The sequence below is a fragment of the Diadema antillarum genome, unplaced genomic scaffold (genome assembly GCF_040938485.1).
Source record: "Diadema antillarum isolate AM-2024a unplaced genomic scaffold, OU_Dant_1.0 seq00001234_RagTag, whole genome shotgun sequence".
Classification (NCBI taxonomy): domain Eukaryota; kingdom Metazoa; phylum Echinodermata; class Echinoidea; order Diadematoida; family Diadematidae; genus Diadema; species Diadema antillarum.
This window is the reverse complement of record NW_027272022.1, coordinates 1,012,956-1,023,317: the sequence shown is the minus strand read 5'-3', so window position 1 is coordinate 1,023,317 and position 10,362 is coordinate 1,012,956. Positions and strand designations below refer to the sequence as shown.

The 10,362-nt window shown below is 38.1% G+C and overlaps 1 protein-coding gene across 1 annotated transcript in view; it reads right to left on the bottom strand.

The window, feature by feature from the left end:
• Window positions 1–8,968: 8,968 nt before the first annotated feature.
• The window catches only part of LOC139745095 (centrosomal protein of 135 kDa-like), a 45,998-nt gene continuing 44,604 nt past the window's right edge, over window positions 8,969–10,362 (bottom strand). Inside the window, exons 24-25 of the mRNA XM_071655516.1 lie at window positions 9,805–9,851; window positions 8,969–9,001 (exon numbers count right to left, since the gene is read on the bottom strand). Of these exons, the coding sequence (XP_071511617.1) occupies window positions 9,847–9,851 (5 nt within the window). The 3' untranslated portion in view covers window positions 8,969–9,001; window positions 9,805–9,846. The remainder of the gene's footprint in view (window positions 9,002–9,804; window positions 9,852–10,362) is intronic.

Below are 10,362 nucleotides of genomic sequence, written 5' to 3'. Positions count from 1 at the left end.
AAGGGGGAAAGAAATAGTATAGGCCTACAATAGAAAAAATAGAAAGATGAACCCGACAAAAGAAACAAAAAAATAATGTAGAAAGTGAAAGTATTTTTTCAAACATGTTATCTCCACAATTTGAATCATACATTATTTTGTGCAGACAAGCCGAGTGCAGAGGAGATCGTTCTAAAGTTAATCGATTACATTACTACGGCTTTGAATTTGAATCGATGCAAAGTATGTGATGCAATAATCATCATCGCCCATTGGGCATTGCATTACGCATTGCCGCTGTTGTACACACACGTGTCTGACAGTGGGGAGCACGGAGCCTTGAGAAGTCTTTCTTCGAGTTTGCCCATCGGGAACAAATTTGTATTTTCAAAAATGAATTTCAGTAACAGCGCACCAGGAGGAGGGAACATTGAGGGAGCAGTGGATGCTGAGCTGAAAGAGTTCATCGCGATGGAAACTCAAAAGGCGAAATTCCAACAGCAGGTCCATAGTTTTACGGATTCGTGCTGGGACAAATGTGTCGATAAACCTAGCTCGAAGTTGGACAGTAAAACTGAGACTTGTCTCGTCAACTGCGTGGAAAGATTCATCGATACGACACTAGCTATTGCCAATCGTTTTCAGAATCTGAGAGAGCATCAAGGGGGTCATTAGAGTGGCCAGAAAATGTAAGTATTATCGGACACTCGCAGACATCAGTTGTCGTGTACTCTGGATAATGTGTAGTCCCAACTACTGCCAGTTGTGTTGGATATTTCTTCAGTAGTGCCTAGTGTAGTGGTAGTAATCGGTTGATTGTGGGCACAGACTAAAATAATCTATGCTGTAGTGGTAAGCACTGGCATGCATTTGTTTAACAAGTACATGTATGTGTACTGTAGTGTTGTAGTACAATTAGATTTGTAGTGACATCGACTACAGACCGTACAGTTGTACAGTGTAAGTACTGAAAGCTAGTAGTATTAATTTGATTTACTGTCTCTCTACCACACTGCTGTCTATTAAACGGTGTTAGAGAATTTTACATAGTCATAGACTAGGGTTCTACATGTTTTGCAACAAATGACGTATCAGATATCTATTCAGTATTCTTTGTGGGCTGACGGATTATCTTTTTATTCTTCTCTTAATGGCAGCCTTTATGCAGGCTGAAGACAAAAACATTATACATGTATGAATGAAATACTAATAGACACTAAGTATATAGTTTGCCACCCCTTCTTGAATGATCCCTTGCAATAATCGGCATTCATGTAAACAGTGTTTGATTTGTGTTTCTTATTGTAATATTTGAATGAAGGAAATATTTCTTATGACTCTGTGTACATGTATATGTGTTTCTGACAGGGTTTTCCTCTTGATCCACGTTGTGCAAGTCGGGATAATCTGCTGACAAGCTAGCATCACTCAGCAAGTCTCCTGTTCACCACAATCCGTGCTGCATGCTGGTAAAAATCATCCAGGTTACCTTGACTTGAGCGCTTCTACATGCAACGAAAAATACAGGGATTGTGGGAACAATTATGACTGTTGTTGGTGCGACATGAAGGAGAAATCAAAATCACCATGGCAACTTGTAGCAGTGAGCTTCGGTCTGTTACTTTTCAAGAAGCTGAGTGAAGATGATGTGGAGATCCATGGAAACTAACGGACATAGTAGATGTATGAACTGATTTCATGTTTTCTGTGGTGTACAGATGTGTAACTTGAACTGAAGATGGAATTTGGAAGCACTGTGTGCATTCTGATTTGGGGCAGATCTTGCTTTTTGCTGGGTGGGGGGTCAAGTTTCGGTCATAAAAATGAATAAAAAGATCTTCAAATTTTTTGGTGCCGCTTCAGTATTATATGGAGCCCGAGGCGGGGGGATTTAAACCCCGAACCCCCTTGATCCGCCACTGCTGATAAATGTAGTGTGCATGTGTTTGGAGTTTGGAGTTACATGTACTCACAGGCACATTAATTTCAGAAGTAACATGTCACAATAGTTCTTGTGAAGGTGCTACGTACAGTATGTAGCAGCAAAATACAGTACATTTGTACACTCCTGTTATAATGAACACAGTTATAATGAAATTCCAGTTGCAACGAAGTAAAAATTCAGGCTGCAACTTTACCCGCTCTATATAAACTTGTTTGATTATAATGAAATTTCGATACAATGAAAGAAAACTCTCGGTCCCGAGGACTTCATTATAATGGGAGTCCACTGTAACAGATCAGTAGAAATCAGAGCAGAATAAGACATACAGGTACAGTCAGCCTTGCTTAATAAGTCGAATCTATTTTGACTGAAGAAATAGCTACTATGAGAAAATTTGAGTTATGAGTGATAAAAATCAACAGAATATAAAGAGAAGACTTGCATGAAAAGACCTTTGACTTTGGTGATTATTCAACTAATGTGAGTTCGACTAGAAGTGAAAACATAATTCTGGTAAGGGTTTGAGAACCCGTCTTGCAGCATTTCATATTTGCGTACAATATATCGAAAGAGTCTACCAAGAAACTTACCTGGCCGACTGGATTTGCCGGGATGATGAGTTGTTTTGGAGTATTTTGAGATAAAAAATTGTCTGACTTTTATTCCAGAAGGATTCAGGCTAACTCGGTCTCAGGGACAACCTGGCCCTATTTCAATTTTACATGCAGTTCGTGATCGCCATATTTTATACATCCATGTAGGTGCACGTTCATTTTGTATGTGCGCCAAAGGGGTTCTTTGATGCATGTGTTGTATCAACTTGGGCCATAACTGCGACCAGCCAGAATGCGAAGTGCTCCCAATGTACTAGTTCACTGTACAATCCAGAGGGACAACTCGGCCCTGCCGTCAAAGCGAGGCCAAGTTGTCCCCGAGTCCCAGTTAGCCTGACCCTATTCTGAGATTGTGACTCCGGCAAACCTTTTTGGTTACATTTTGTATTTTCATCATTACCCAATGAATATCTTCTTATTACAGCTTTGTTCCACGCAGTTCTTTAGGCATACGTGTACATTTTGGAGCAAAATTCAACAGTTCTGCAGGCGAATTAGAACTATGTTTTACCTTTAAAGCCCAAACAAAGTTCTGGTAGGCCTGCAAAAGTTGTCAAATTTCGCTCCCAAATGTGAACGTATGTTTAGGAAATGAGCAGGATAACGATGTTATTACAAGATATTTGATGGGTAACGACGAAAATGCGAAATATTAACCAAAAAGGTTCAGTCTCAGAACTTACCCGATCGGGGTCAGGCTAAACTCGGACTCGGGGATAACTCGGCTTCGCTTTGACGGCGGGATGAGTTTTAATGGTTGTCCCTCTGATTGTACAGTGTTGTCCTATGGGAGCGGCCTGTATAAACTAGCGCTTCGTGTTCTGGCTTCTCGCAGTAATGGTCCGAGTTGTTACAACGCGCGCATCAAAAACCTCTTTTGCGCGCATGCAAAATTAGTGTGCGCCTATCAAGCACCTCTAAAACAATCAAAGGCGCTAGATAAACAACAACAAAAACTCCAAAGACCGCGCGTCTCAGCAACTGAGGGCCGCGCGCTGTCATTTTTGTTTTGTTTTGTACAGGATTACGTTAGCACGCACTTTCCTGTCCATTCAGTTAGGCCTCATTTGAATTATGCAGTGGCCAGTAATACAGTGGCGATCACTTACTGCGTGTGAATTGTCTGAAGTAGGGTCGAATTTTTCCCGAGACCGAGTTAGTCTGGAGCCTTCTGGAATAAAAGTCGGTTTTCCTACTATTATTATTTTTCTCAAAATACTCCAAATCGACTCATCATTCCGGCAAACCGCGTCAGCAAGGTAAGTTTCTTAGTGGACTCTTTCGATATATTGCAAGCAAAAATGAAATGGTGCTACACGGGTTCTCAAGCACTTACCGAAACTTAGTTTTCACTTTAAGCAAGGTTGATTGACACTCAAGTCCTTGCCTCCAGGACACTCCACAGTGTACTCCTGTTATAGCAAAGTCGGCGGGACAGGTGGTTTTCTTTTGCTATACCTTGTTGTAGCCAGACAGCAATGTATATGAAGATATTGTACATGTACAGATGGTAAATTTGAGGCCTGAATTTTTGCTTCATTGTAACAAGAATTTCATTTTACATCTGTAATCATGTTCGTTAGAGCGAGGGTGCACTGTACAAAGGTATGTGAAGAAATAAGTTTTGCCCCTTAAATTCATAAAGATACCAAGTTTTCTTACTGGTATGTCCAGTACCAGTTCACTACTTTTAATCCAGGAAGAAATTAATCCATACTTGGATGACATGTAATCTATTTTTAGCTGTTGCCCTTCAGTAATCAATTTACACAAGTTGACTGTGGATGATTTACAGTATGTGTACACCAGGTACATGTATGCAAGTGTAATAAATTTTTTTCTGCTTAATGACAGTTTATAGCTTAGCAGTGTTCCTTTGTTGATCATTACGAATTGCTTTCTAATGATGTTGGTGTAACAGTTAATTTGTGATTTGCAGTGTGAATGCTCTTTGGCACTTCCTTTCCACAGCAAGGAGTGCAGAGGTATGAATTTCTTTGTCATTGAATGTCTTTGGATGATGGTGATAAATCCCTACAATGTACAGTGGACTCTTGTTATAACAGAAGTCCTCAGGACCGGCAATTTCCTTTCAATATACACTTATCAAAATTTTGTTGTAACTCAAACAAACAATAAAGAACAAAGAGCAGATAATTTTGTGGCCTGAATTTTTACTTCGTTGTTACCAGCATTTCGTTACAACTATGTTCGTTATAACGGGAGTGCACTATACATGCTTTGTTCAAGTTGACCTATTGAGCCAAATCAAACAAAATATTTTATATGACAGAAGAAACGATGATACATAGGTATGTATTGGTTGCAACCAGATATGTAAATTAATGAGGACATTTATTATTACTGCCTCACATTCTTCCCTGCAGATTATCTAGAGAATAATACAGGGTACATTTATTGCAAAGTACACTCCTCTTCTATGGCTTATTTTTAAGACTACAATACATGTACCAGTACTTGGACACAAAAGATTGTTTCTTTTATTTCATGGAAAACAATGTTTAGTTGAAATTTGCTTTTTAGTCTGTGGAAGACCTGTGGATTCATGACTTCATCAACTCGTCTAATTTGCATGTGATATGTCTGATACCAATGTTTTTAAAAAAGCATCCTCCATGTAAAAACTTTGACATTCTGAAACATTGTATTCTCTATCTGATTTTTATGAAATCGTGGTTCTTTTGCCTGATTTCACCACGCAGTATTCAAATTACAAATTAATGTATGTTGATTAATAATAATAATATGGAGTCAGTGTGTGTACCATTGTATATGTAGCTGGTAATACCTGCTTTATGGCTTTCACAATGCTGTTACCTTTTGATTTAAAACATTGAGTAACAAAAGTAATGTACAAGGCTACTGGCCATAGATAAAATGCTGTACAATAGCTACAAAATAAATTATGCATTTACATGTACATTGTAAATGGCCCAAAAGACATCATACACTGTTAGAAGTGGCAGAAATTCTGGAAACAATAAAATTCACAGCAATTTATTAACAATTCAGAGCTGTACATATTAAATACATGAATGGCAAATTGTTATCTATTTAAATTAAAGATTGAAGGGCAAATCAATACAATTACAATTTTTCACATTGTACATATTGTACACATCATAAATAAAAGGTTCTGTAATTGCAACGTACAAAGTGAAATACACAATATGCACACTATAATACACTCCATTCACAAGATGCAGAATGAACACATACATTTTACTTCGTAGACATCATAATACAATGTGTACGTGTATTGTAAGCCACTTTTATGCTCCCTATTGAGGGAGACTCACAGTCATATAGTCCAACCTGCTTTCATGAACTGTAATTTGCATTGCAAACAAGCTCAAGATTTAGGAATGCCGATGTATGTTCACTGAATTGCTGTTTTAGTACACTCCAAGCTAGAAATGGCTCCCTTGAAACTAACCACTGGACAAGCAGACAAGTGTTTTCATGATGGGAGGCTGAAGTCAAGTTCAAATTTGGACAAATTACAAAATTATGTATAGGCACGTTGGGTCTGCTAATGCTTGTGTTAATCACAGCAAGGTGGTGGGTAGATAAACCTGCATAATCCTTCCATGTACAATCATAGCTCAGGCTCAAATGTCATTAAATTTGAAGCCATTTTTTTTTGCGTGGAATTATGTTGGATGAGGTCTGATATGACACATCATATTCCACACAGAAGAAAATATCATTTACTGTGAACCCAAAAAGAAGAGCTGCTCTAACATTACAATGTGAAGCTTGAAGCGACTTTGGATTAAGAATTCACAAAGTTGCAAACCACAGTTGTACATGTACATGTAATAATGGTGTTCATATTCATGCACACCTACTGGCAGCTTTCTGAATGATCAAGAAATGCAGTAAACACAGATCTTGTTGTTGCATGGTCTGCTAAAAAAGGTTCAATAAATCCCCAGCTTAATTATCAAGCTTTTACATGTATTACAAGTCCTCTGCTCATTGCTTGAAGGATAGCCCTCTGAACAACATGAAGTTTTTTTTTTGGAAGTGTTCGCAGTACCATCCTAGTAAATGTCAAACTATATTTTGAGACTAGACTGCACAGGAGGGTGGTGCAGGGATGATAAAGGAGATAGAAAAGCACACACATTTTCACACACCCTAACTCCACACAACAAGCACACACATGTACACATACAAACATACACACAGGTTAGGGTGGCTGAGAACTCAAGGTGTCACAAAAAACAGCCTGTGTACTACAATTTGGGGAAAGGACACAAAATATAATTGCATATGTATGACAAGTTTGTCCCTCTTCAATCAACCTTGCCTAAGTCGAATATATTTGGACTGAAGAAATAGTTTTGACTCGGAGAAAATTTGACTTATGAGGGATTAAAATCACAGAATATAAAAGAGGACTTGAAAAGACCTTTGACTTAGACAATTATTTGACTTATATGAGGTCGACTTGAGCAAGGCTCATGGAGATACAGTGTACTAGTATTACACATCAACTCCCTGAAGGCATAAAAATGGAAAATAATTTCTGTATATTCTCCAGCACGTTATGCTGCCCTATATTTCTACACCTGGGCAAAAGAGCGAATGGAAATAACTATGGGATCCTCAGGCGCATCAGCTGCATCAGCTGCATACTTCATCATTCAGAACAAATGTCACACATTTTGCTTCCACACACACTTTTTTGTAACCAAAATGGTTGTGAGGCCTTAGTGTAGGAAAAGCTGACTTGAATGTTTGCATATTAAGGTATTGACTGATTTCTTGAAAAAGTAACAGTTTAGGAGAGTGGCATGGACACGCCATATCAAACAAATGGGGTTAAGACAATGAGCAAATTATACACCATTAGAATCAAACTTGGAAAAAAAAATAATGGAATACTGTATCTGTGCTTAAATGGCAAGAAGCACTGGGAGAGCAAAAATACAGAAATACAAATCATCAGTACAGGAATGGTAGAAAATGGAATGCCCTTTGACAAATAGATATGTACACAGGCAAACCCATTATAACAAGACATAAAGAAGCCTCATTTCAACAAGGACCAATAGACATCGGATTTCACACTTAGGGTACAATAACAGAGAATATAAGGAATTGGACCTGCAAATTCAACTTCTCATAATAAGGTTTTGCTTCAGTTATATCCTACCTAATTATGAGATTTCACTGGACTCCGAACTGCAAGAACTGCTTGTTGTAATAAAATCTCATGAAAGTGGACAGAGGAAATAATGGACATAATGACAATTGAAATCCTGTTGTTTATATGTTCATAACAAAGAGTTCACCTGTACTTCATTAGTCTTTGTGCTTTGTTGGTGTATCTAAACTTCCACAGTTTACAATTACGAACCATCCCTACTTTCAATTCATCACACACACCAGCAGTTAGGGCAACTAAGATATCTATCATAAGAATGACAGTAATGTTACATTACTTTCAGTTTGTTGATATCACTTATGCACTGTGTCTCACTTGACTTAGTGCCATGTCCTGTTCCCAACTTAAAGTTAATTGAATACTGAGTTTATGTGTCGGAAATTGTGTCAGTACATGTAGACTCTCTTAACCTGCTTTTTAGTCATGAGGATAGTGCAAACAGAGCACACACAAAATGACAAACAAATAGCACATCATTTTCAGGTGGTATATTGACTGAGCCATTCAGCAATATTTGTGGCATATCTGACCAGCTGCCTGTGCAAGTCGATACAGGAAAGCCTGTACGATAAAAATCACACTCTCCTCTTCTTCTGCCTAGACAAAATTTTGCACAAGATGCCCGGAAGATATGTGGTAACAATTCCTTATATTGTACAGTGCACCTCCTCCTTGGCCATACATATCTGATGAATCATCTGTGCAAAGCTTATTACTATGGCATGTGATTGCCTTTCTCCTACTATTGCTTGTTCTTTACATAATGTTGCTGGGGTGACAAGACCTTGTATCTCAAATTTTGGTGAAAATGCCTTTCTTTGATTAATGGCCAGATAATCAGTTCAGTGATGTCCTGTCCAAATCCTATCTGTCTTACCTAAAAAATGAAGCCACCACAGCATGTCAAATGAAAGGCTATCCCATTTGATATACAGTAGTGCTTTGGCTGCCATTTTTTTTTTTGCTCTCCTGAACACTTGACATTTTGTAGATACAAGGTCTTGTCGCCCCAGTGACGATAAGGCATACTCAATTTTTACTCATCTAACACTTATTTGATTTTTTTTTTTTCATGGAATAGATTAACAGTCACCTGAGAACTTTCAGCTGGGTGTGAAGTTTTTACTCCACAGTAGTTCTTGAAATGTAATTGTAAAAAGGGAAGGTTCTACAGCTAAGGTGGCAAGAAACAACTTGCTGACAAGACCTGATATGCACATAACACCATATTGCCTTGGTTGCTCTCCTTGAAATAACCTTGGAAATCTGCAGAAGAAATGGATATGCAAACAAATTGATATGCAAGAAATCTTTTGATAACTATGTAATAAGAACTTTGGAGTATTGTCAGCACACTTAACTTTAATTTAAATTGTAGTTACAGTACACACTTGAATGGGTTCATGGGCTCAAGATTCACTTTTATTTGAATTCTGTAGACTTATAATACTAGTGGTTATTTGTGCAGCGCATTATGTCCACCTTTCAGTTTTCTGGCGCTTCAAGAAAAATATGCCGTACAAAACATGAGAACAAGGAAGAAAATATCAAACTAACAAGAAAACACATACCTGATGAGGAACACAATTTTCCTGAACATAGATTGCACTTATCTATCAGTTATCAATAGTTATTAATCGTTTTCTTTACAAGACATGATTATAATCCTTTGACTCTGTGACAGCGTTCTTAAGTTTTTAGGCACATGCAAGTGCAAATTCATGAATTCACTCCTCTTTTAACGATAGGAAATGAATAAATATCAACCACTTACTTATTTAAAAATCTTGCATGAATTTTTTTTTTTAAAAGTACAATATTGGCTACATTCCATCAAAATAAAAGCTAGGAATGAACTTAAAAGGTTTTAACCACCTCCATAGACCTGATATAGGTGAAAGTGGAACTCGAAGAAAATGCATCCATGTAGCCATAGTTATATGCAGGCCATAATTGTAAAATTTTACTGATTATTCTTGAAGAAGCCATCAAATCAACAAATTAACAGATACCAAACAAACTTAAAATCCTGTTCAAAGATTGCAAAGAAGTAGGAAGTATCAACCAACCTATGGATGAAACATCACGTCCTATCTAGGTGCCATCCCTTGTCATCCTGCGAAGAGAAAACAAGAAAAGAAAACAAATATGACAGGGGGATAGGTGTATGGGTAAATGTGTATTAACACATAAAGGACAGCACGGCTGCTAAAGATGAAGAGTTTGATCGCAAAATGAGTTTAACTGCTTTTATAAACATTTTCAAAGTTAGTCTACCATCAGAGCAAAATAAAACCTTTCAAGTGCAGGCCTCGAAATAGGATTTTGGAGGGGCAAGGCCATTTAGAAAAGGGCACTTTTTCCAAGAGGCCAGGGCACTTAGGTCAGTCAGAGGGGCACCAAGGCCACATTGGAAAGGGCATGTTGGGTGTTTATACGTGATGTGAATGCCCCATAGAGCTGTATATGCTATCGACCGTGCTGCTACACTCCAGCAGCGCACGCACGCATAAGATCTCTCCGCAGCAGAAGACGTTAGGCAGTAGGCCATACGCAATACGATGTAGGTTCTGTAATACAGTACGTTCTCAATGCGTACGCCGCGCTCGCTTTGGAGCACTTCTGGC